The 27,976-nt window shown below is 47.6% G+C and overlaps 2 protein-coding genes across 2 annotated transcripts in view; one reads left to right on the top strand and one right to left on the bottom strand.

Moving 5' to 3' along the window:
• LOC309548373 (uncharacterized protein) overlaps positions 1-27,976 on the bottom strand; it is a gene marked incomplete at both ends in the record, with an annotated part of 539,651 nt that overhangs the window by 226,091 nt on the left and 285,584 nt on the right. The window lies entirely within an intron of this gene.
• On the top strand, positions 25,540-26,352 carry LOC309547874 (uncharacterized protein; the record flags this gene model as incomplete). Its single annotated transcript, XM_082247876.1, has 1 exon — positions 25,540-26,352. One exon carries the CDS (start codon positions 25,540-25,542, stop codon positions 26,350-26,352), a length of 813 nt encoding a protein of 270 aa, XP_082104002.1.

Below are 27,976 nucleotides of genomic sequence, written 5' to 3'. Positions count from 1 at the left end.
GGGGGGGTGTTGTGATCTGTGTGTCTGTGTGGGGGGGATGTAGGTGATCTGTGTGTGTAGGGGGGGGGAGGTGGGTGATCTGTGTGTGTGTGGGGGGGGGTGTAGGTGATCTGGGTGTGTAGGGGGGGAGGTGGGTGATCTGTGTGTGTGTGTGGGGGGGGGGTGTAGGTGATCTGTGTGTGGGGGGGGATGTAGGTGATCTGTGTGTGGGGGGGGGGAGGTGAGTGATCTGTGTGTGTGTGGGGGGGGGTGTAGGTGATCTGTGTGTGTAGGGGGGGAGGTGGGTGATCTGTGGTGTTGGTGTTTAGGACCCCTGGTCCCGATGGTAGTCCCGGACTACCTATGGCTCCTTTGCTCGTATTGTGTCTGCAGGCCCGGGAGGCTGGTTTCTGGAAATAACACAGACGGAGACAGATGTATAGTGAAACCAAGCTCTCAGTTTATTATAGGCTCGTTGTCTGTTATATAGTAAAGATAAGGCAGTATGTCATGAATATAGGATACTTGTTACGTTCTTATTGGTTAAACAGTTTAAGGAGACCAAAGGTCACTTCGGGGAATAATACCATATAGGGCATATATCGTGTGACTAGAATCACCTGACATGATTTCATCATAAAGAACAGAAACGTGCTATATCTATAACACGTACACACTTAGACCTTGACCCGTACATACTTAGATAGCTTGTATAACTAAAAAAAATAGAAAATGGAGTAGGAACATAAAGAATGGAGGACACATAGAATTTGATATCTCCCCATCTCCCACAATCCCCTCTTAAAATCATTAACCCTTAATTGATTTTCCCTTGTCACCCTGTATGTCATTGGAATATATAATTCTTAGGGATATTATCAGGGGTCCTAAGCCTCCTAGGAATATAGTACCACGACTGGCAGATTAATTTTCTATATCCCTGCTGCTTGAAAGACCAGATCATATATCATCCTTTAAACAATAAGGTTCTTTTTTTCTTTCTGTTTATACCTCTTAATGTACTCAGTATATTCTTTAGGGTTATTAGTCGAGGGGGTCTGGTAGCCTGGGACTTGGTGGGATAGCATAGAGACATTTTTCACTTTTGGTCGGGAAACTCTAGCAATAATACACATTACGAGTTTGAAGCATGCATATAGGAATAATAAAAAAAGCAAAACCATTACAACAGTCATAGCGATATTTTTCAACCATGAGGATATTCCTCCAAATTCAAAATTCCCACTACTAAAAGGACTCCATGTCTTAGCAATATTCCTAGCTTCCTGTTGCAACTTGTCTACTTCTTTCCGGTGCTGTGCAATAATATCATAATAATCGGGTATCTCAACAGATGTATTGTGTATCCATGTGCAACATTCATAATCCTCCGTAACTTCACATAACCCAGTAAGAGCAGCACTCATGCTTTCTATGGCTAGGTCATGGAGCTCAAGTTGTTTCTTAATTGCCCTCACTTCTATATTTAATTTGGTAATGTCCCCTGAGTTCTTATCTAGGATGTCATCGAGAATTTTAGAGTAATTATTCAACCTTTTCATCATGTCTATTCCCCATCCGGTCCATGAGGGGAACCAGGCCCATACCATATCCTTTTCAAGGAATAATTCCCTTTTATTGCGGTGTTTGAGGGGGTACCTAGGATACATACTAGCTTCTAGGAGATGTCCTCCTTTGTTGTCTCCCACTACACCCATGATGGGAACTAGGGATGCGAGGTAACACCACCCTTGGGGTTCAATGGGGATCCAAGGGTGACAAATCTTTCCACAACAAATATAAGTACTGTTTCCCAAAGCTAGGGGACGTTTGTGAAGTAGTGCCATTAATTGGTCATCATAACTGGACCAAGCTAAATTTGACAACAACTGTCCTATTGGGGAAGAGGAAGTGGAACTGGAGTTAAGAAAGTTCATTAGAGTGGCGTTTAGGGCTGGTTCTGAGGTGTGCCAGAAGGAGCTGTCCATCGAGGTCATTGAGAAATTAATCTTAGTTTGCCGGCACACTTCAGCTCCCTTGGTGGAGTTTCCCAACCTAAAACACCAGTCTGGGGAATGACTCCTACCAATAATTTGGAAAGTGAGGGTATCATTTGAGAGTGTTCTTGTGACATTGGTGAGGACAACAGGAGGTGTACCATTTAGGAAAGGGGTGAAGTTTAAAGGTATCGCTATTAGGGGGATTCTAGCGGTGCTAGGATAGAGTTTACTACATATCCAACATTTTTCATATCCGGATTTCTGGGCATATGCATATTTAAATTGCATGAAATAATGCAGGAACCGGTGTATGCGGACATGGCGGTCCCACGCGGATGTCTGGGATGGTTGGCCTAACCCCTCTGATCAAGCAATATAAATGTAACAGCTCACACTTGGGCTTTATCCATATCCCTAGCTACCTATCTTTACCAAGAGGGACTTTTCCTCCATCGTTGCAGATCATTACCCCGCTGGGTATCCTTCCAACTTGGCCGCCATGCTTGACACCTCCTGCCCTTAACCTTTTTTACTTCTGACTATACAAACGTGTCCATTTTAGACACTGAATGAGGCACTGTACGTTGATATACTCTTATTCCCCTGAAGAAGCGGTGCAGCATTGCCCGCGAAACATGTCGGGATTGGTTTAATGCTCATCATTGGACCTAGTTATTTACACCATCATTACTGCCTTATGTTCAGTACATTTGCTCTTCTTGTATATGTCAAATTATTTGTATTCATGTTGTATTTTTTGTTTTGTATTTTAAAGATGCTATGTTAATAAATATTTCCAGTTTTTAAATCATGTGCTTATCATTCTGAACTACCTGGTACCTTTAAAGTCCCACCAGCCCTCCCCTCCTCTTCGCATCTTTATTTTCTTTTTCTTTTCCCGTTCCTTCTCCATCTTCTTTCTTCATCTCCCCCTTTCCTTCTTCCAACCCCCTCCCAACCCCCCCCCCCCCTCCCCCCCCCCCTTGTCCCTCTCTTGCTTTCTTACCCCAGCACCTACCTGTACACCTCAGGTTCTAGCTGTGGGTTTCCCCTTTTGGGATACCTTTCCCAGTACAGATTCTATATTTAAATTGCAACAATGACATTTTATCTGTAAGGCTTTTTTGAGCTTTCATCTCTCTTTTGTCTGTTATATGCATTACTCTGTATTGGGGTGTTGGAAGCTCCGCAAATGGCCTGTAGCCCTACCAGGTCTTCTGAATGATAAATACAGTTAGTGGTAACCCATACTACAGAGAAGACTGAAAATGATACGAGTCCTATAAGTAGCCAAAGTTTTCCAGAATCTGGTGCTATTAGGAATTTTTCTACAGGGTCAGGGCCGTCTGCCTCTGAAAAACCCCCTTTTTCTTGACTATCCTGTTCGAGGTCAGAGTCGTCCACTCCCGTTAGTACCTCTCTTGCTTCTGGACCTTCCTGTTCAAGGTCAGGGCCGTCCGCCCCCGTTAGTACCTCTCTTGGGTCTGGATCTGGACTTGCTTCTGGGGGTGGAGCCTCCTTTACCAATTTCACTCGAGTAGCATGGATCCAGGCTTGTTGGTTCTCCACAAGGACAGCGATTCTGGTCACTGCGACTACCTTTGTCTTTTGGTCCAAAACGAAATCCAGCCTTGGTCTTGTGATGCTACTTCATCTCCTTCCCTCAAGTGATGGGTTGATACCTGTGAAAAGAAAAGAAAGGTGCGAGCAACTTTTTCGTTCCACTTGATTCAAAATTCCAATTTACTTTTTCTCAACTCGTCTTTGATTGTCCTATTTATCCTTTCCACTGTACCTGAATTCTGGGCAATGCAAATAGGAGCACTATTACGGGGTATACACGGTTTCCCCTCTTTGCAAATCAATCCTGTTTCAGGATTCCTTTGCAAAACAGGATAACACCAGTCCTCCAATTCCTCAGCAGTGGCTGAGGCCTGTAGATCTGTGATCAACTGGGCATCATCGGGAGGATGTGGGTTAGGACAGGCATTTGTTTTAGGGCTCCTAAAGGTAACTGTTGTGCGGCTGCTTTTGCTATTTTGTCTGCTAGTGCGTTGCCCTTGGAGATGTCATCAGTACCTCTGGTATGTGCCCTACAGTGAATGATAGCTAACTCTGAGGGTAACAACATAGCCTGAAGAAGGTTGGTGATGAGCTCTTTCATCATGTCTGCACGGGGTGAAGTGACACTTTCAATAGTTTCTAGGCAGTCATGTGGTTCTTGGCCCATATCATCTGCTGAATCCATCTACTATTGACTAAAAGGAACTCTTATTTCTTCCCTGCTTTGGGCCTATATGTAAAAACCTATTTCTAGATGTTCATGTTTGGCCTTATGTGTTTGTTTGTGTTGTTCCTAATACAGGTGATGCACCTAGCAACATATGCTTTCACTAATTTAGGCCTGTAAATGCAAAAAAAACTTCAGTAATACTTCATATGTTCTTTCCCACCCCCTGTGTCCTATTCCATCATACTAGGCAATAGACAGTGGGGCGCTAGCTGCGGGGATACAAGATCTCCCCTCTTTTAGAAAAAGGCCACTCTCAACTTTTTCTAAACCATCACCTAATTCCTTAAACCTGTTCTGTAGCATGCGTTTGTAGCTCTAATAATGTGTGATCTTTTGGCCTGACTTTCAGCTCTACAACCAGGAACCATCTACAAAAACATCCTCTTCTCCCTCTATGGCTGTCTAGATATATTATGTCTATACAATCATGTTGTTGTGTAACACACCCTTTAATCCCAGTAACCCATTTAAAACTGGGGCCTACCTAGGGCAAAAAATGTGGCCATCCCTATTACCATCTCACAAGATGCTATGTTTGGAGTCACCTCAGGCATGCCTTAGACCTGGACTGCGACCATCTTTGGACAAAAACTATAGGGCAAAGTCCATCACCATACTCCTGGGCAAGTACACCTGTCATGGTCTTACAATTGTCCCTTGCATAAACACAAACATTTTTCCATAATTTGGGAGGCCCAGTGCAGGCGCTACAACCATAGCATTTTTCACATACATAAACGCATTCAACATTACTTGTGACATTTCTGGACCTGTGGCTTGTCTCAAAATGTTGTCATAAAATAGGAGCAGTCGGATCCATTGCAATCAATGATCCTGGTTTTGTGGGCGGGCAAGACCCACTGTGGGCTGGCAAGACCCACGTGACTGACTCTCCTTTTCCCCCTCTGTGAGAACAAAACCAAGGTAAACAACACTTTCCTGACACCATTGTCATTATTCCTGTGACACTTTGTGTCCACATACATGTACATTTCTCAATGAACTCACTCGCTCTGACTGGCCTCCACAGAGTGACTACATATGTTATCCACATATTGTAGCGGGACTGACTTATGAGCAGGTGTCCATCCCCTCTTGCGTGGTCTGGAGAACTATAGAGCAGACAACTAAAACTGTCTATTTAGCCCTGAGGCACTTCTACACCAGGTCAGTTACCTGGACTGATTAACAAAACAAGAAACAAAGATGGCTGTGTCTCCTCGTCCACTAGGACGGTAAAAAAAACGCATTACTTCAACCAATCACTGTAAAGTGGGTAGCATCGGATGGTATGGCTATCAGTAGAGATGGCACATCAGATACCACTTGCATACTACATACTTCAGTCAGATAAAACTAAAACTTTTTGGCTCTGTGCCAATCTTACTAAAAAAACTTTTTTATTTTTTTTTCTTCTGCCAATCTAACAAAAACCTGTCCAGAGGTTCCCCTCCCTCAATAGAGGACTCCCCTAAAATATCACCCAAAAACTGAAATCAGATAAAAAGTTAATCTGATTTGAAACTTTTGGCTCGATGCCAATAGGGTCCAATGGTCACACTAATTGCGGTAACCCTTTCTGTCCCAAAATAAATTTCATAACTTATAACAGGAATGAAAATATTTAAGTTTGAACCCTTTCTTGGCAAGTAGCCAATTTTCAAAATTTTGCACCAGAGCTCCCTTTTACGTTTAGGGACACAAGGGACCCATTTGTAAAATGTAATTTCTCATTATCTATAATTCTATAAAAAATAACCTCAAAATATCTTGCCGACTACGGCGAACTATGTTTTGCCTGATAAAAACTGTATTTGTTCACTATTACTCTTCCCAGAGGTTCCTATGCTTTATGCACAAATGTATAAATGGCAAAACTCCAAAAATTCCATAAAAAGATAATTGCATATGTTTGGCAATGCTGGGACGCATAGTCCCACAAGCTGGGACCCATAGTCCCACGAGCTGGAACACGTAGTCCTATCAGGCTCCGCACAAGAATTGACCCCCTCCCTAGGAATGTGGGAACCGCCTCTCCCTAGAAATGTACCAACGTCAGGGTCAACGTCGCAGCTTCAAACAATTATGTATGTCTAACTTGGAAAATGAATATTCAGAACAACAAAAACAGGGGCGCCATGTTATCTTGTGAGGTAGTACTATTTTAAATGTACCTTCGGCCAAGAGTCTGTCTAATGTATATGAATGAAAAAGTACGCTGATAAATGTGAGTGTGCTGCTACCAAAGGTGTATAAATGAAATCATAATACACTTAAAATCTTCAGTATAACTCACATATACAATATACATTAATTCTTAACACTTTAACTTTAGGTAGACAGTTCTTCTACCTTAATTTACTTCCAGGAATATTACTCACCAAATATTCCCGGCCATTTACATAACAAGACAATAAACAAATACCAATATTCTTTCACTCAATAAGACATGTCTCTATGATTTACACATTCACATAATCACTTGTTACCATGGTAACCCTTTATGGTTTCAAAACCCTCCTTCAAGCCACTGATGTATATAAATTAAACCCATATACTTTTGGACTCGGGTGTCCCTTTTAGGACAAAAGGAAAAAAAAAACCCTTTCCGAGTCTTGACCAATACCTCCCGGGTACAGTGGCTATCAAGAAAGTTTTCCTACCATTATAGACAAACAATACAAATTATCTTATACTTCTATGCGACAGAGAAGGAAAGCTTAAAGATTTTTCAGACACAATACGAGCAAATTTATATCACTTCTTAAGTCTCCCTGAGACTAAAATATTTCCCTGAAATATTTCAATTATAGGTATGTTGCGTGTGTTCCCGGAACACACCAACCCCTGTTCAATTGGATATGAGTCTAATCAGGGTCCCCCGGAACCTCACTACAAACGGTTACATAGAAAAGGATTTTTCTACTTACCGGGCGAGTGGGTGTCCGCGGGGAGTGATTCTCATATCCCAGACGAGCCCCCAAAACTGTTGGTGTTTAGGACCCCTGGTCCCGATGGTAGTCCCGGACTACCTATGGCTCCTTTGCTCGTATTGTGTCTGCAGGCCCGGGAGGCTGGTTTCTGGAAATAACACAGACGGAGACAGATGTATAGTGAAACCAAGCTCTCAGTTTATTATAGGCTCGTTGTCTGTTATATAGTAAAGATAAGGCAGTATGTCATGAATATAGGATACTTGTTACGTTCTTATTGGTTAAACAGTTTAAGGAGACCAAAGGTCACTTCGGGGAATAATACCATATAGGGCATATATCGTGTGACTAGAATCACCTGACATGATTTCATCATAAAGAACAGAAACGTGCTATATCTATAACACGTACACACTTAGACCTTGACCCGTACATACTTAGATAGCTTGTATAACTAAAAAAAATAGAAAATGGAGTAGGAACATAAAGAATGGAGGACACATAGAATTTGATATCTCCCCATCTCCCACATGTGGGTGTGGGGGGGGGGGGGGTGTAGGTGATCTGTGTGTGGGGGGGGATGTAGGTGATCTGTGTGTGTAGGGGGGGAGGTGGGTGATCTGTGTGTGGGGGGGGGGATGTAGGTGATCTATGTGTGTAGGGGGGGAGGTGAGTGATCTGTCTGTGTGTGTGTGGGGGGGGGTGTAGGTGATCTGTGTGATGTGTTTGTGTGCGTGTGTGCGTGTGCGTGTGTGTGTGTGTGGGTGGGGAAGTAGATAATCTGTGTATAGGGGGGAGGGTAGGTGATCTGTGTATTAGGGGGTAGGTGATCTGTGTGTGTGGGGGGGGGGTAGGTGATCTGTGTATTAGGGGGTAGGTGATCTGTGTGTGTAGGGGGTAGGTGATCTGTGTGTGTGTGGGGGGGGGGGGGTAGGTGATCTGTGTGTGTGTGGGGGGGGTAGGTGATCTGTGTATTAGGGGGGGTAGGTGATCTGTGTGTGTGTGGGGGGGGGGTAGGTGATCTGTGTGTGTAGGGGGGGAGGTGGGTATGAAAAGTGCTCCATCACCTGATTGTTTTCTGTCTCTCCTGTACTACCCCTCCCCCATAGTGACCCCACATTACCCTCCCCCCTCAGTACTCCTTCCATGGTCCCCCTTCTTACCCAATCTCTCCAGAAGTTTCTACTTCTTGTTTGTTTCTGACTGCAGCACCATGTGAGAGGAGGGGGAGGGGTGTCCTCCATTGTCTTGTAGCTCAGAAAGGGGGAGGGGTGTCCTCCATTTTCTTGTAGCTCAGAGAGGGGGAGGGGTGTCCTCCATTTTCTTGTAGCTCAGAGAGGGGGAGGGGTGTCCTCCATTCTCTTGTAGCTCAGAGAGGGGGAGGGGGTCCTCCATTTTCTTGTAGCTCAGGGATTCAATCTTCCTGTAATGACTTCTCATTGGTTAGAAGAAATGTGTCCATTGATGAAGATCTTCCTCCTTTATATACAATGTATCCATGGGGGAGGGGAGTCCTGTGTCATCAGCCCCGCCCAATGTATCCGCCCACTTCATCTCCTAACTCAGCTTTAACCCTTTCACTGCTGAAACTCTCCTATTCCTGATTTATTTCCCATGAACATCTCCCTCCCCCCAGACATCATCTATTATGGGACAATAGGAATGGACTCGGTGTGTTGGGGATCCCTCCAGGAAGCCGACACCGCACTCCGCTAATCACAGACAGTCAGATATTTCCCCATCTGTGCAGCTGCCGGCCAGGAAATATCTGACTGTCTGTGATTAGCGGAGTGCGGTGTCGGCTTCCTGCAGGGATCCCCAACACACCGAGCCCATTCCTATGGGACAATAAAACGATGGCGGTGTGATTTCTGATGTCTCTCAGTATTTGTAGAACCGTTTATCACCCCGATATTTCCAGCAACACCGACACCGTACCATTCCCATTCCTCATACACAATGTAACCCACCACCCTGCCTCCAGTAACTACATACCAAATATCCAACTGTCCATCCAGAGCCTCTGGTTTATAGACGGGATACATCCTAAATATAGAACCATTTATCCAACTGTCCATCCAGAGCCTCTGGTTTATAGACCGGATACATCCTAAATATAGAACCATTTATCCAACTGTCCATCCAGAGCCTCTGGTTTATAGACCGGATACATCCTAAATATAGAACCATTTATCCAACTGTCCATCCAGAGCCTCTGGTTTATAGACCTGATACATCCTAAATATAGAACCATTTATCCAACTGTCCACCCAGAGCCTCTGGTTTATAGACCGGATACACCCTAAATATAGAACCATTTATCCAACTGTCCACCCAGAGCCTCTGGTTTATAGACCGGATACACCCTAAATATAGAACCATTTATCCAACTGTCCATCCAGAGCCTCTGGTTTATAGACCAGATACATCCTAAATATAGAACTATTTATCCAACTGTCCATCCAGAACCTCTGGTTTATAGACCGGATACATCCTAAATATAGAACCATTTATCCAACTGTCCATCCAGAGCCTCTGGTTTATAGACCAGATACATCCTAAATATAGAACCATTTATCCAACTGTCCATCCAGAGCCTCTGGTTTATAGACCAGATACATCCTAAATATAGAACCATTTATCCAACTGTCCATCCAGAGCCTCTCTTTTATAGACCGGATACATCCTAAATATAGAACCATTTATCCAACTGTCCATCCAGAGCCTCTGGTTTATAGACTGGATACAGCCTAAATATAGAGCCATTTATCCAACTGTCCATCAGGAGCCTCTGGTTTATAGACCGGATACATCCTAAATATAGAACCATTTATCCAACTGTCCATCCAGAGCCTCTGGTTTATAGACCGGATACATCCTAAATATAGAACCATTTATCCAACTGTCCATCCAGAGCCTCTGGTTTATAGACTGGATACATCCTAAATATAGAACCATTTATCCAACTGTCCATCCAGAGCCTCTGGTTTATAGACCGGATACATCCTAAATATAGAACCATTTATCCAACTGTCCATCCAGAGCCTCTGGTTTATAGACCGGATACATCCTAAATATAGAACCATTTATCCAACTGTCCATCCAGAGCCTCTGGTTTATAGACCGGATACATCCTAAATATAGAACCATTTATCCAACTGTCCATCCAGAGCCTCTGGTTTATAGACCGGATACATCCTAAATATAGAACCATTTATCCAACTGTCCATCCTGAGCCTCTGGTTTATAGACTGGATACAGCCTAAATATAGAACCATTTATCCAACTGTCCATCCAGAGCCTCTCTTTTATAGACCGGATACATCCTAAATATAGAACCATTTATCCAACTGTCCATCCAGAGCCTCTGGTTTATAGACTGGATACAGCCTAAATATAGAGCCATTTATCCAACTGTCCATCAGGAGCCTCTGGTTTATAGACCGGATACATCCTAAATATAGAACCATTTATCCAACTGTCCATCCAGAGCCTCTGGTTTATAGACCGGATACATCCTAAATATAGAACCATTTATCCAACTGTCCATCCAGAGCCTCTGGTTTATAGACTGGATACATCCTAAATATAGAACCATTTATCCAACTGTCCATCCAGAGCCTCTGGTTTATAGACCGGATACATCCTAAATATAGAACCATTTATCCAACTGTCCATCCAGAGCCTCTGGTTTATAGACCGGATACATCCTAAATATAGAACCATTTATCCAACTGTCCATCCAGAGCCTCTGGTTTATAGACCGGATACATCCTAAATATAGAACCATTTATCCAACTGTCCATCCAGAGCCTCTGGTTTATAGACCGGATACATCCTAAATATAGAACCATTTATCCAACTGTCCATCCTGAGCCTCTGGTTTATAGACTGGATACAGCCTAAATATAGAACCATTTATCCAACTGTCCATCCATTTCCACACAAGAAAATTTTGTGAAAATTATGCACTGTCAACTAAAAACGTTTATGACCGCTGAGCATGAGAGAGAAAAATCGAAGGATATTTTGTCCGATTTTCGTAAAGTGTGTACGAGCCTTGAGACCCGGTTCACACTTCTGCGAGTGCCGGGTTCGCATGTAATGTCGGAGCGCACTGCTCCGACATTACATGCGATCAGCTGTGCGGTGCGAGTTTAGCCATACAGTTTGTATGGCTAAATTCGCATCGCACCCGGTGCAAACACGCACAGGAGGCATTTTTGCAGCCGCATCAGGATCGGATCGCACAGCGGTTCACACTTGTGCGATCCCATCCTGTGCGAACTGCACGATCGCACTGCGATATGCGATCAAACTGGGGGTGTCGTTAAGATTACATTGACACCCCCAGCGTATCGCATATGGCAGTGTGAACTGCCGGGGGTGCGTGTGCGATGCGGGAAAAGGCTGCGAATTCGCAGCCTTCCCGCATCGCATATATGTGAACCGAGCCTTACAGACGGGTTCACACTGCCAAATGTTTCTCGGGGCTGCAGTTCTGCTGAGATCCACAAGGTGGCGATCTCTCTTATACCGAGATAGGAAATCTCTACGGAAGTCAGGATGTGATGTAAGTCAGACAGGAAGTGATGTAAGTCAGACAGGAAGTGATGTAAGTCAGACAGGAAGTGATGTAAGTCAGACAGGAAGTGATGTAGGTGCAGACAGGAAGCTCCATGTGTGAGGAATTATAGAGAAGACATTGCTGGAAGTATCAGGCGGAGGAGGTAATGAGATTATATTTTATCATATCTCCCATCACTCTCCCTTGTAGGACTCCATATTTCTCAGCGGCGTGTAGTGTGTGACTGTGCGGGAGAGATAGGAAGTGGTTGAGGCAGGGAGAGGATCGTGATTTGCAGTTCATCAGACAGTGCAGTGTAGTCAGCAGTGTAGTCTAGGTAAGACATTGCTAGCAGTCAGTTAGGCAGGGAGAGAGATTTGTGCTTTTTACAATTTAATAGATCAGATAGTGAAGTGTATTCAGCAGTGCAGTATATACCACAAAGTACTATATATATATATATATAAAGTGCAGCGCAGTCAGTGCAAAACTGCTAGAAAAAATAGATAGACACAAACTAGACAGTGGATTGGACAGACTCAGTGGACTGGTGGCAGGGCCGGCCCTACCATGGGTCCCGGTGGGACCATGGGACCCAGGCGGCACTTAAAGAGGGGCGGCCCCCGGCCGCCTCTTCTCTTCGGCTATTGCTAAAAGAAAAAAAAAAAAAGGTCCGCGGCTGGCCTGACATGCACACTGCGCATGTGCCGCCGGCCGCCGCCGCTCGGAAAAGCCCGTAAACGTTCGGCTATTTCCGGGAATAGCCGAACATGTACGGACTTTACCGAGCGGTGGCGGCGGGTGGCACATGCGCAGTGTGCATGTCAGGCCGGCCGCGGACCTTGTGCCGAGGTTCGTTTCCCCAGGCACTCGGCTCTGATCGGAACTCCGCCCCTCCAGCTTCCTCCAGCCTTCTGCACTACAGCTCCGCCTCCCCAGCCATTTTTAAATCCTAAGGCGCCCTTTAGGAACAGGTAAGTGAGACTGCTCCATACACAGCCACACTACCTGCCATTATGCGGGGCTGCATGCATACTACAGAAGACGCAGTGCTGCGGGCATGGTACATGCCCACAGCACTGCATCTCCTGTAGTATGCCCGCAGACCCGCATTCTCCTGCACCATGCCCGCACCCTGCATTCTCTTGCACCATGCCCGCACCCCGCATTCTCCTGCACCATGCCCGCACCCCGCATTCTCCTGCACCATGCCAGTCACCCTGCATTCTCCTGCACCATGCCTGCAGCCCCGCATTCTCCTGCACCATGCCCGCACCCTGCATTCTCCTGCACCATGCCTGCAGCCCCGCATTCTCCTGCACCATGCCTGCAGCCTGCATTCTCTTGCACAATGCCCGCACCCTGCATTCTCTTGCACAATGCCCGCACCCTGCATTCTCCTGCACCATGCCCGCACCCCGCATTCTCCTGCACCATGCCTGCAGCCCCGCATTCTCCTGCACCATGCCCGCAGCCCCGCATTCTCCTGCACCATGCCCGCAGCCCCGCATTCTCCTGCACCATGCCCGCAGCCCCGCATTCTCCTGTACCATGCCCGCAGCCCTGCATTCTCCTGTACCATGCCCGCAGCCCCAAATTCTCCTGTACCATGCCCACAGCCCCGCATTCTCCTGTACCATGCCCGCAGCCCCGCATTCTCCTGTACCATGCCCGCAGCCCCGCATTCTCCTGTACCATGCCCGCAGCCCCGCATTCTCCTGCACCATGCCCGCAGCCCCGCATTCTCCTGCACCATGCCCGCAGCCCCGCATTCTCCTGCACCATGCCCGCAGCCCCGCATTCTCCTGTACCATGCCCGCAGCCCCAAATTCTCCTGTACCATGCCCGCAGCCCCGCATTCTCCTGTACCATGCCTGCAGCCCCGCATTCTCCTGTACCATGCCCGCAGCCCCGCATTCTCCTGTACCATGCCCGCAGCCCCGCATTCTCCTGTACCATGCCCGCAGCCCTGCATTCTCCTGTACCATGCCCGCAGCCCCAAATTCTCCTGTACCATGCCCACAGCCCCGCATTCTCCTGTACCATGCCCACAGCCCCGCATTCTCCTGTACCATGCCCGCAGCCCCGCATTCTCCTGTACCATGCCCGCAGCCCTGCATTCTCCTGTACCATGTCCGCCACCCTGCGTTCTTCTGTACCATGCCCGCAGCCCTGCATTCTCCTGTACCATGCCCACAGCCCTGTTTTCTCCTGTACCATGCCTACAGCCCTGCATTCTTCTGTATTATGCCCGCAGCACTGCATTCTCCTGTACCATGCCAGCAGCACTGCATTCTCCTGTACCAGGCCCTCAGCCCTGTATTCTCCTGTACCATGCCCGCAGCCCTGCATTCTCCTGTACCATGCCCGCAGCTCCAAATTCTCCTGTACCATGCCCACAGCCCCGCATTCTCCTGTACCATGCCCGCAGCCCTGCATTCTCCTGTACCATGTCCGCCACCCTGCGTTCTTCTGTACCATGCCCGCAGCCCTGCATTCTCCTGTACCATGCCCACAGCCCTGTTTTCTCCTGTACCATGCCTACAGCCCTGCATTCTTCTGTATTATGCCCGCAGCACTGCATTCTCCTGTACCATGCCAGCAGCACTGCATTCTCCTGTACCAGGCCCTCAGCCCTGTATTCTCCTGTACCATGCCCTCAGCCCTGCATTCTCCTGTACCATGCCCGCAGCACTGCATTCTCCTGTACCATGCCCGCAGCACTGCATTCTCCTGTACCATGCCCGCAGCTCTGCATTCTCCTGTACCATGCCCGCAGCACTGCATTCTCCTGTACCATGCCCTCAGCCCTGCATTCTCCTGTACCATGTCCTCAGCCCTGCATTCTCCTGTACCATGTCCTCAGCCCTGCATTCTCCTGTACCATGTCCTCAGCCCTGCATTCTCCTGTACCATGTCCTCAGCCCTGCATTCTCCTGTACCATGTCCTAGGCCCTGCATTCTCCTGTACCATTCCCGCAGCCCCACATTCTCCTGTACCATGCCCTCAGCCCCGCATTCTTCTGTACCATGCCCTCAGCCCTGCATTCTCCTGTACCATGCCCTCAGCCCTGCATTCTCCTGTACCATGCCCTCAGCCCTGCATTCTCCTGTACCATGCCCTCAGCCCTGCATTCTCCTGTACCATGTCCTCAGCCCTGCATTCTCCTGTACCATTGCCGCAGCCCCGCATTCTCCTGTACCATGTCCTCAGCCCTGCATTCTCCTGTACCATGCCCGCAGCCCTGCAGGGCACTGTGGCACTATAGACAGTAGAAAGCCTGGTGCGCTCATCTGCCTAGTGTCAACTGCTCTGTCCTGCTCTTGCTGTCACTCCGTACACACTCACACTCCTCTGACTGCTTTCATAGTCCTATAGAATGTGGGGGGCCTCTTGATTTTTTTTTTTGGGGGGGGGGCAGCATTTCATTCTCGGACCCAGGCAGCACAATGTCTTGGGCCAGCCCTGACTGGTGGACAGACACTACTACTACACTTTCAAATCAATACTCCCAGTTAAAGAGGTTGTAAACCCATGAAAGTTTTTTTTTTTTTTTTTTTTCTGTAACCTGAAAGAGAAACACATAATAAGCTAGTATGCATCACATACTAGCTCATTATGAAATACTTGCCTAACAACGAGCCCCCGCCGTGCTGCCTGCTCACCTGTATGACGGGCGACATGTCCAGTCGCCGTCTTCCGGGATCGCGGCATCCGGCTATCTGATTGGCCGGAGCCGCGGTGAAGTCACTCCCGCGCACGCGCGCGGGAGCCGACTGTCACGGCACGGGGCTCTGAAGAAATGGCACCAGCGGCCGTTCCTTCAGAGCGCATGAGCCAATGACATCACTGGCTGCATGTAAGGTAAATATCTCCTAAACGGTACATGTTTAGGAGATATTTACAGTACCTATAGGTAAGCCTTAATATAGGAACACCTATAGGTAAAAGTGTCAGAGGAGGGTTTACTTCCTCTTTAAGTAAAACACTATTATAGTGCAGAAAGCAGAACATTTCAGCATGTTCACCAGTTAACCACTTAAGCCCCGGAAGATGTTACCCCTTCCTGACCAGACCCCTTTTTTCAACTTGGCACTTCATGACTTTAACTGACAATTGCGCGGTCATGCAATGCCGTACCCAAACGAAATGTACGTCCTTTTTTTCCCCCACAAACAGAGCTTTCTTTTGGTTGTTAGCAACCAGTGACGTCCTAGTTCTGCGCCATCCTAAGTCCTACACTGTGACTGTCTGTCATCCCATGTCTGATCATGACATTGGCTTCCCAGTACTGTGCTGTTGCTGCTGCCATCTCCATTCCCGGGCCAGAGAAACCAGCTACGCTGAGCAGAGAGGGGAGGAGGAGGCGGCACACAGCTCACACCGGACACACTACCAGTCCGATCCTGGTCCGGTCCATGGAGAACAACGGGCGGTATGCGGGGCATGTGATCGAAGCACTGCCACTACCCCGGAGGGATTACTGGGCGATATGCGGCTGCATTGCCATATGGTAGCTGGTGAGTGTAGAGCTGCGAGCACCGGACACCCCCAACACCAAGGTGAGTCTCCATTACTGTTCAGCACTGCTGAAGCGCCCCCCCCCCCCCCCCCCCCGAGTGATGTGTCCGATCTGTGTATAGAGAGGAGGGGAGTCAGGACAGTCAGAGTATCATCTCGCTGCAGCACACATTCTCTCTCTCTCACTCTCAGCAGGTCTAGAGAACATCAAGTGAGCAAGATTTAGGTATTTCATGATTATTCTTCTAATAGCAGAAATACTGCCTTCCCCCAAGGTTCCACTGCACCCTCATTTCAGATAGAGGATTGTAGTGTACTGCCTTTAATCAGAAATTAATATTACTGCACAACAGTATGATGGAAGAGCCTGAGATACGGAATACCTCTATCTAATAAATTACTCTCACTCTTTATCCACATGTCTGCTTATCCAGCTTTCCTAAAGACAGAGTTAATATTATGTGAATTGGCCAATATTCCAGGTTCAATAAAAGTGATTGACCCAGCTAGTCAGAGGAGAGCCCTGTAGGTCACATAGAACAGGGCTGTAATCTACAACAGGAAAGACTTGATATTTAAGTCCGCTATAGCAGCTCAATATTAAGTTACAGGATAATGGATGGTATACTATTTTCCTCTTTTGCTCTGTTTAGATTGAGCAATCAATAGTGAGAAGGATGTCTTCAGGCTGAGATAAACAGACAGAGTGAAAGGGGCAGGTATGAGAGTGTCCAGAGAGTGTATTTATTTTATCGGCTTGTAGTTTTTCATTTCAGATTCAATAAATTCAAGTCTAATATTAATAAAATTATAGAAAAAAATATTTTTAAATCAATTGGGGGGAAAAAGTCATTTTCGGTTTCGTTTTTCGGGCAAGGGCATCCTGAATTTTCGGTTTCGGCCCAGAATTTTCATTTCGGTGCATCCCTAGTTGAGCTCATTGAATATTTCATTTTTTTGTCACAGGTGTTTGAAAAAAAATTGTTTTTTTTTTTTTATTTTTTTTTACACAAAGTGGTCTATGAAATTATATATTTCTCACACATGCCATGGGTATATGAGTAATTACACCCCAAAATATATTCTGCTGCTTCTCCTGAGTACAGGGATACCACAAATATGAGACTTTTTGGGAGCCTAGCAGTGTACGGGAGCCCGAAAACAAGTCACCACCATCAGAATTTCGAAGGGCGTACATTTTTCATTGCATTTTCTCACTACCTATAACGGTTTAGGAGGCCCTGAAATGTCAAGATACCACAAACCCCCCCCCCCCCCCCAAATGACCCCATTTTGGAAAGTAGACACCCCAAGCTGTTTGCTGAGAGGCATGGTGAGTCCATGGAATATTTTATATTTTGCCACAAGTTTGGGGAAAATTAAAATTTTTTGTTTTACACAACGTTGTCACTAAAAGATACATTTTTTCTTACGTCCTCCGACAGTCGCCGCCCCTTCCCAAGTCTTCACCAATGGGCATTGACCTTTACTCCGCAGGAGTAGCTAGGCAACAAGATTTGTTAATACAAAAGCTTTTAGCATAGACACACCCCCAGGGGCTGTCCCCTTAGTCAATACCTACCTGCACCAGCATTCCCAACTCAGTTTGATCTTGCCTAGCTTAGGAGTAGCAGGCTTTCCTATGCTGGGGCTTCAGTCTCAGCCTTCTACCCTTTTTTGATTTTATTTCAAGTATTTTTCTTTTCTTTACTAGCTGTTGTTTTGTCAGCTTTAGTTTAGGGTTCTTCGGATGAAGATGTTCATGCGGAGCTGGGTCTCAGACTGGCCGCCCTGGATCTCAGGGCTGAGTGCCAGATGGATCCCCAGCCTGCCATCGAGCGTTCAGCTTAGGTTCGCCCTGGCACATTGAACGACCCATCCCTGTTCGCTGCAGGGATGCTGCCTGTGAGGTGGCTACCTCACTGGACGCCATGCTGCGGTCTATGGCTGCGATCCACAAGCGTCCTGGCTGCGGCACTCCATGTCTGCCTTGATAGCGGTTTGTCGCTGGAGACGGCTCCCCACGCCATCTGGTACGCCTTCGATTCGCCATTGCGGAGGCACACTACCAATTCGTGGCGTTACCTTTCGGTCTCGCTTCGGCTCCACGGGTTTTTACCAAGGTGCTGGCACCGGTCCTGGCCCTGTTACGGGCACAGGGCATTGCGGTTTTGGGGTATCTGGACGATCTCCTCATACGGTCAACTGCCAGCCAGAGTCTGATGACCGACATGTCCACCACGGTGCAGACGCTGCAAGAGTTCGGTTGGACAATAAACTTTCCGAAATTGACTCTGTGTCCTTCGGTTCGCCTTCCCTATCTGGGGATGGTTCTGGACTCTGTAAAGGCGAAAGTTTTCCTTCCGGAGGACAACTCCGGACGCTTCGGGATGAGGTCGGGGCCCTCAGGGCCAACCAAAGCTCGTCCCTCTGGACATGCATGAGATGTCTGGGGTTGATGGTCTCAGCCTTCGAGGCGATCCCCTTTGCCCAGTTTCACACGCGGGGTCTCCAGGCGGAGATTCTGGCGAAGTGGGATGGGCGCCCGCAGTCCTTGGATCTGTGGATCTCTTTGAGCCAACGCACCAGACAGAGTCTTCTGTGGTGGCTCCAGTCCCCGGCAGTGTCGGGTGGCAAGTCTTTTCGTCCTTTGTTGTGGACGGTGGTCACCACGGATGCCAGCCTGACGGGCTGGGGTGGTGTCCTGGGCAATCTGTCCGCCCAGGGGACTTGGTCGGAGAAGGAGTCCTCCCTTCCGATCAACGTTCTGGAGTTGCGAGCGATAAAGCTTTGCCTTCTGCGATGGTCGGAGCGGCTTCAGGGCCGTCCGGTTCGGGTTCAGATGGACAATGCCACCGCGGTGGCCTACATCAACCACCAAGGGGGCACCAGGAGTGCCCGGGCGGCTCGGGAAGTAGCCGACATTCTGTCTTGGGCCGAGACGCACGTCCCGGCGATAACGGCAGTTCACATTCCGGGGGTGGAGAACTGGCAGCTGGATTATCTGAGCCGCCAGACCCTGGACCAGGGAGAATGGTCCCTTCACCCGGATGTCTTCCAGATGTTGTGCGCGAAGTGGGGGTCCCCGGATGTGGACCTGTTCGCGTCTCGTCTGAACAACGAGGTGGAAAGGTTTGTGGCAAGGACGCACGATCCTCAGGCAGACGCCTCAGACGCGTTAGTGGCGCCCTGGCATCAGTATCGTCTGATGTATGCCTTTCCACCGATTCAGCTGCTGTCCAGGCTCCTTCGCAGGTTAGCCTCGGAACCGCACGCGATGATTCTGGTGGCACCGGCCTGGCCTCGCCGGTCTTGGTACACAGACCTCGTAATTCTGGCAGCCGACGCTCCGTGGCATCTGCCGCTTCGAGAAGACCTTCTGTCTCAAGGACCGATATTCCATCCTGCTTTACAGTCGCTGGCTTTAACGGCCTGGCTGTTGAAAGCCAGGTCCTGAAGGATAGGGGTGTTAGGATTGAGTTCCCCTGCTGGTGACACTGTGTTGCCCTGGACTGAATGCTGCACTTCCATTGTCCACCAGCAGGTGTCTCCCAGAAGCCAGTAGGCTTCTATGATCACCCAAACTGTGTTCAGCTGCCAGGTGGCTATTTAAGGCTGCTCCTCCCTTTCCCAGGCGCGTCACTATTTTGAATGCCTCCTTGCTGCCTGAACCAGTTGTCTGTGATCCTGATCTATCCTGTACCCCCTTGCTCCTGCTCTCTGCCTTGTATCCAGTAATCCAGCCTAGTCTGCCCTCTTCCTTGCTACCCTGCTCCCCTTGTCCTGTATAGTGTATATATTTGTAGATAGTTGGTTCTTTAGTTATTGTGTCTTTGGGGTTGGTTTTTGTTTACTGGCATTTCCTTAGTTCACTGTTGCTGTGTGTGTTTGTTTTGTGGTTCACTATAATAAATTTTACTTTAAGGCTATCTATATTGTTTTGGTTTGTAGCTACATGTGTCTGGTCTCCCTAGCTGCTGCTGAACCCTTACATAATAGTGACGCCCAATACGACCAGATCAGCTACACTTTGGAGCTGGAAGCCAGTTGCTTTTGACTTCATTTTCCTGTTGTCAAGATGCTTAGAGTGCAGGTTATTAGTCGTGTGCATGCAGCAGAAGATAAAGATTTTTGTCGTTCATTGTTGCAGGCGCTGAGTCTCACTGAGGAGGAACTGTTGGAAAACATTCTGACAGCGCATGCCTTAGCTGTTGAGGGCAGATTCTCCCTTAGACAAGTTCAGCCTTTAATTCAGGTCTGTTCTGAACTAGTATTTCAGTCGATCTCTCAGGGCCATGATGTTTTCACTCCTCCATTTACTATGTTCCAGGCTGGATTTTTGAGATGGTTGCTGAAATATTGTGCAGGTTCTTTCTTCCATCAGTATTCAGCCTATTCACAGCAGGTGTTGTTAGATTGCATTGCTGCTGTTCAGTCTTTAATGGAGCAAAGGCAACTAGGGAAAGACAAACTGACTTTAGTTTACCCTCTGCTACAAGCTTGGTCAGAGATCCTATCCCCTGTTCTAGAGGAGCCACATAAAGTTATATCTATTGAAATAAATCAAGAATCTATTCCTCTGTTACCCTTAGCAACCACAGCTGCTACTGAGTGTTCTTTACCACCTGTAGATCAGTACCCTGCCACCAGTAACCAGTCTTCCTCAGTATGTAATCCATTGGAGGCTCCCCCTGCAATACTGTTACCCATAGCAACATCTCAGGCCTCTTCCTGTACTTCTGCTGCTCTTCACTCTATTCTTCCCAGTACTGTTACTACATTTCCATCAGCAGTACACTCTGGTCAGCACAATGCAAATGCTCACAGTACTCCAGTATGTAAGCCTAAAGATGAACAGAACATTTTTCCTGCTCTTACAACTCTGCCACCCTCCATGCTGCTGACTACTGATGAGATCCAGCCATCCTCCATGCTGTTGACTGCTGATGAGATCCAGCCGTCCTCCATGCTGCTGACTGCTGATGAGATCCAGCCGTCCTCCATGCTGCCATCTGCTGATGAGATCCAGTCCTCCTCCATGCTGCCGCCTGCTGATGAGATCCAGTCCTCCTCCATGCTGCCGCCTGCTGATGAGATCCAGTCCTCCTCCATGCTGCCGCCTGCTGATGAGATCCAGTCCTCCTCCATGCTGCCGCCTGCTGATGAGATCCAGTCCTCCTCCATGCTGCCGCCTGCTGATGGGATCCAGACCTCCTCCATGCTGCCGCCTGCTGATGGGATCCAGACCTCCTCCATGCTGCCGCCTGCTGATGGGATCCAGACCTCCTCCATGCTGCCGCCTGCTGATGGGATCCAGTCCTCCTCCATGCTGCCGCCTGCTGATGGGATCCAGTCCTCCTCCATGCTGCTGCCTGCTGATGGGATCCAGTCCTCCTCCATGCTGCCGCCTGCTGGTAGGATCCAGTCCTCCTCCATGCTGCCGCCTGCTGGTGGGATCCAGTCCTCCTCCATGCTGCCGCCTGCTGGTGGGATCCAGTTCTCCTCCATGCTGCCGCCTGCTGGTGGGATCCAGTCCTCATCCATGCTGCCGCCTGCTGGTGGGATCCAGTCCTCCTCCATGCTGCCGCCTGCTGGTGGGATCCAGTCCTCCTCCATGCTGCCGCCTGCTGACGAGATCCAGCCATCCTCCATGCTGCTGACTGCTGATGGTGTCCACACCTCCATGCTGCCACCTGCTGGTGAGATCCAGTGCTCCTCCATGCTGCCGCCTGCTGACGAGATCCAGCCATCCTCCATGCTGCAGCCTGCCGATGGTGTCCAGACCTCCTCCATGCTGCCGCCTGCTGATAGGGACCTGCCGTTTGTTGCCAAACCTGCCACGGGTGACTTGCCGGCCGCTGTCCCGCCGGACTCTGCTGATACCGGGGCCGCTGTCCCGCCGGACTCTGCTGATACCGGGGCCGCTGTCCCGCCGGACTCTGCTGATACCGGGGCCGCTGTCCCGCCGGACTCTGCTGATACCGGGGCCGCTGTCCCGCCGGACTCTGTCAATTCACCCCTTGCTGTTAAACTGGACTCTGTTGACCGGGTTAAGCTCCCACTTGCTAATATGTCTGAGGCTCCTGAACTTCCAGCGTTATGTGGCCCAAATGGGTTTTCTGTGTGGGTTAAGATCCCTACTGTTGCTTGTTCTGTGTTCTTTTCGCAGCCAGCTGATCCTGTTATGCTAAGGCCAGGATGTCCAGATATCCACTCTGAACATGAGAACTGCATCTGCTGTTACGGCCCCAGTAGTAGAGGTCCTATGGGAAAAGGCAGTGTTCCATATGAACTTTGTCCTGACCCAGGGGTCATCTCTGCAATCCCTGGTGCATCTGGGGACCCGAGTGGGGTAACCTATGCCCTGGGTAGACCTGAGTGGCAAGTAAAATACAGAGCAGTCTCTAACAGTGTGAGAAGAGGTCCAGTTGTGATGGGACACCCTTGTGTCAGGGTACCTGCATGGACCAGGGACTTGGGCATTAAGCATTCGGGTAGCTTTCAGTGTCTCAACATTGGGACACAGGCTGCATATAAGAATGGTAAGCCTTCGGTGTTGCGACTTCTTAGGGATCTGACCAGCAGGAAACCCAGCCAGTTTTGGGACCCCGGCGGTGTGGTTCTCAGCCAGCCTTCAGACCTTGGCAGTGGGGTACCCAGTCAGCTTGCAGACCCCAGTGGTGGAGCCTTATGGAGCGTCCGGAGGCCGCTCCTTAAGGGGGGGAATATGTTAGGATTGAGTTCCCCTGCTGGTGACACTGTGTTGCCCTGGACTGAATGCTGCACTTCCATTGTCCACCAGCAGGTGTCTCCCAGAAGCCAGTAGGCTTCTATGATCACCCAAACTGTGTTCAGCTGCCAGGTGGCTATTTAAGGCTGCTCCTCCCTTTCCCAGGCGCGTCACTATTTTGAATGCCTCCTTGCTGCCTGAACCAGTTGTCTGTGATCCTGATCTATCCTGTACCCCCTTGCTCCTGCTCTCTGCCTTGTATCCAGTAATCCAGCCTAGTCTGCCCTCTTCCTTGCTACCCTGCTCCCCTTGTCCTGTATAGTGTATATATTTGTAGATAGTTGGTTCTTTAGTTATTGTGTCTTTGGGGTTGGTTTTTGTTTACTGGCATTTCCTTAGTTCACTGTTGCTGTGTGTGTTTGTTTTGTGGTTCACTATAATAAATTTTACTTTAAGGCTATCTATATTGTTTTGGTTTGTAGCTACATGTGTCTGGTCTCCCTAGCTGCTGCTGAACCCTTACAAGGGGTCTCTCCCCTGAGGTCATTCCCACTTTGATCAAGGCTAGAAAAGCCTCTTCGGGAAAAATTTACTACCGTACTTGGAAAGCGTATTTTGCCTGGTGTGAGTCCAGGGGGCATTCTCCTCGCTCATACTCGGTGTCGAGAGTGTTGGCTTTCCTTCAAACTGGAGTGGACCAGCGTTTGGCGTTGGCCACGATTAAGGGTCAGATTTCTGCACTGGCCGTTCTCTTTCAACACCCTGTGGCGTCTAATTCTTTGGTTAGCACCTTTGTTCAGGGGGTGCGACATTTGGCCCCTCCCAGGAGGGAACCTTTGCCTCCGTGGGACTTGAACTTGGTTCTGTCCGTGTTACAACAGGCTCCTTTTGAAAACATCAGGAAGATATCGTTGCCTCTGCTGTCTAAGAAGGTTGCTTTTTTGGTGGCGATCACTTCGGCTCACAGGGTGTTGGAGCTGGCGGCTTTGTCCTGCAGCTCTCCTTACCTGGTGATTCACAAGGATAAGGTGGTCTTGCGACCTAACCCATCTTTTCTTCCGAAAAGGATCTCAGATTTTCACCTTAATTAAGACATTGTCTTGCCTTCGCTCTGCGCGAAGCCGAAGCATCCTAAGGAGGTTGCCTTACACTCCTTGGATGTTGTCCGGGCGATCAGGGTTTACCTGTCGTCCACTAAATCTCTTCGCAAGTCGGATTCCCTCTTTGTCCTTCCTGAGGGACCTCGGAAGGGCATGGCGGCGTCGGCTGCGACCATCGTCAAATGGATCAGACAGGTTATTGAGCAAGCCTATGCCTTGAGGGGGAAGGTTCCTCCTTTCCATGTGAAGGCGCACTCTACCAGATCTTTGAGTACGTCTTGGGCTTTCCGTCATCAGGCTTCTGTGGCCCAGGTGTGTAAGGCGGCGACTTGGTCGTCCGTTCACACCTTCTCTAAGTTCTATAAGGTGGATGTTCAGGCATCGGCTGATGCCTCCTTTGGCCGTAAAGTTCTCAGTGCGGCAGTTTCCTAGGGACCCTTGTTTTTTTGTGGGCCCTTGGTTATTGGGGTGTTTTACCCCTGGGTTACTTGTTTTTTCCTGGGTTGTTGCTCCTGTTGAGCACGTTTTTCCTGTTGCCCAGTTGGTTCTCTTACTATAGTAAGGTTCCTTTCTCTGATGTGGGTACTGCGTTGCCTTTTCTACGGTTGCGTCTCCCACCCCTCATGTCCACACTGCTTTGGGACGTCCCATTGGTGAGGACTTGGAGGGGGCGGCGACTGTCGGAGGACGTAAGAGAAAACTGAATTTTTGTAAAATCTTATCGTAAAATTCCTTTCTCTGAGTCCTCTGACAGTCGCCGCCCCCCGCCCCTCTTTTGGGGTTTTTGTGTACTCTTACTGCTATGATACCAAACTGAGTTGGGAATGCTGGTGCAGGGAGGTATTGACTGAGGGGACAGCCCCTAGGGGTGTGTCTATGCTAAAAGCTTTTGTATTAACAATTCTTGTTGCCTAGCTACTCCTACGGAGCAAAGGTCAATACCATTGGTGAGGACTTGGAGGGGGCGGCGACTGTCGGAGGACTCAGAGAAAGGAATTTTACGGTAAGATTTTACAAAAATTCCGTTTTTTTTAACCCTTTTTATAGAATTATGACTTCTGTTTTTTTTTCTGCACAGATGGATTGATGAACCATGTTTTTGGTCATGCTTTTCTTGTTACAACAATACAACAAAGTTACATGAGAAGCAAGCCATATGGATGTTATAAGTGACTGAAAGTCTTTATTGCAGTTCACTGGAAGATTCACACAGGACACAAGACCTATCCGTGTTCTAAATGTCATGAATGTTTTGAATGCTTTTCAACATTGATCCAACCTCAGAGGACAACAAACGAGAAGTAATTTTAGTGCTCTGGAAGTGACAATGTCTTTACTGTAAAGTCCAACCCATATATAAATGAGAAGTCCTTTCAAAAGATATTTCTTGTTTGGAATGTGATAAAGGTTTTACAATGGAGGCAAAAGGTATAACACACCAGAAGGTTCACACTGGAAAGAAGCCATATCCATGTTCTGAATGTGATAAAACTTTTACAATGAAGTCAAATCTTGTCAGACACAAGAGGATTCACACTGGAGAGAAATCATATCCATGTTCTGAATGTTACAAAGCTTTTACACAGAAGTCACATCTTATCACACACCAGATGATTCACACTGGAGAGAAGCCATATCAATGTTCTGATTGTGACAAAGCTTTTATGCGGAAGTCACATCTTATCACTCACAAGAGGATTCACACTGGAGAGAAGTCATATCAGTGTTCTGAATGTGGCAAAGCTTTTACACGGAAGTCATATCTTATCAGACACCAGAGGATTCACACTGGAGAGAAGTCATATCAATGTTCTGAATGTGGCAAAGCTTTTACACAGAAGTCAGATCTTATCAGACACCAGATGATTCACACTGGAGAGAAGCCATATCAATGTTTTGAATGTGACAATGCTTTTACACGGAAGTCATATCTTATCAGACACCAGAGGATTCACACTGGAGAGAAGTCATATCAATGTTCTGAATGTGGCAAAGCTTTTACACAGAAGACAAATCTTATCACACACCAGGGGATTCACACTGGAGAGAAGTCATATCAGTGTTCTGAATGTGGCAAAGCTTTTATAACCAAGAAAGATCTTATCAGACACCAGAGGATTCACACTGGAGAGAAGCCATATCAGTGTTCTGAATGTGGCAAAGCTTTTACACAGAAGTCATATCTTATCACACACCAGAGGGTTCACACTGGAAGGAAGCCATTTTAATGCTTTGAATGTGACAAAGATTATACAGTAAATGCTGTGCTAAGTATCACCAGAGGATTCATAAGCTTCAGCTGCAGAGGGGAAAATCTGGAAGAAGGAGGAATAATAAAGGATTTGCGGGTGTCCCGTTTGTTTCACAGCCCCAATGCCATCCCACAAGCTAGGGAAGACATGAAAAGATAAAATGTGACTTTAGAAATAAACTAAAAGCTGTGAGCAAACTGGAATGTAATGATTGGATGCACTAACTGTAGTGCTAATGTCCATCACACACACACCTAGAAGGCCTGTAAATATTATAACTTTATTTAATTTTTTTCAGATAAGTATCAGTGACTGAACTGGTTTTCTCACAATTCTCATCTTTTTATTTGTTTATGGGGCTTTGACTGAACATGTAATGCATTTTCATCATTCACTAACTGAGCCGTGTTCCCAAGTGTTTTCTTCCTTGCCTGAGCGAATACATGACCAACACTGCCTCAGTATCCGAGACTGGGATGGGATCCAATGGCATCTTGCCAACCCTCTTAAGCCTCAGTGGGAGAGTCCCTTCCAGGTTCTTCTGACTGTTGATACACCATATGCCAGGCTTTGGGGCTCCAGCTATGCTCACCTTATCCAAACTTCCTCTCCCATGATCAATGCCTCCTTTCCATGTTTCATCTCCTCTCATGGATGACAGCTTTGCAGGCAGGTCTGTGGTTGGGACACCAGCCAGGGAGAAGTCTCTGTTCAGTGAGAGAGTAACTTTCTAAGCTGCTGTAGGCCTTCAACACTGACTTGCTGCTGTTTATGGGATGCATTTAACAGTACCATTTAATTTCAGCTGGCTACTTTGTGTTACATTTGGCTCTACTGAAAGTCTCAGGGATTCCATCTGGTGAAGAAAGAATGTCCTTGATATCTTCTTCCTCTGTCCAGCTATTATTCATCTCCATAGACTATTCACACAGCATAACTGCAAGAGCTCTGAGCTTACCAAGTGTGAAGTGTGTGGTCACATTCTTACCACTTTTGAGGACTGACATTCCTCCAGTTGGGGTTCTTTTTAACCTTTTTGCTGCCTGACCCCTTTTTGCATTTTTTGCACACGTTTAAAAATCATTTTAGCCTTGAAAATTATGTAAAACCCCCAAACATTATATATTTTCTGAAAGCTCCCTAGAGAATAAAATAGTGGTAGTTCAAATTTATGTCACCCGATATTACCTTAAAGGTATAGGAAACACAAAATTTAAGTTAAAAAAAAAACAACTAAAGTGAACATTAGGGTGAACATATGCAATAAATTACCCACATTTTGGTAAAATATAAAAGAGGTTGCGCTGAGTAATTGGATATCAAATTTGCCAAACCTTAAATTTGTGTGTGCCTGTGAAATGGCAACAAACTTCAGTCCCCTATATTTTCTATAGGCAATGCTTAAAAAGCCCCCTACATGTATCAGTTTAGTGTTATGGAGGAGGTCTGGTGCTAGAATTATTGCTTTCACTCCCGTGTGCATGGCAACATGTGTATCGCAATCAATTTTTTCACGCATAGGCACCGCTGACGCATGCACTTACGTTTCTATGAGCATATATGTGGAGGTGGAGGGCCTCAAAATTTCTTCGGGAGGGGG

Source organism: Pelophylax lessonae (assembly GCF_965119305.1).
Source record: "Pelophylax lessonae genome assembly, chromosome: 2".
Taxonomy (NCBI): domain Eukaryota; kingdom Metazoa; phylum Chordata; class Amphibia; order Anura; family Ranidae; genus Pelophylax; species Pelophylax lessonae.
The sequence above is the reverse complement of the archived record's forward strand: the minus strand, read 5'-3'. Positions and strand labels throughout refer to the sequence as shown.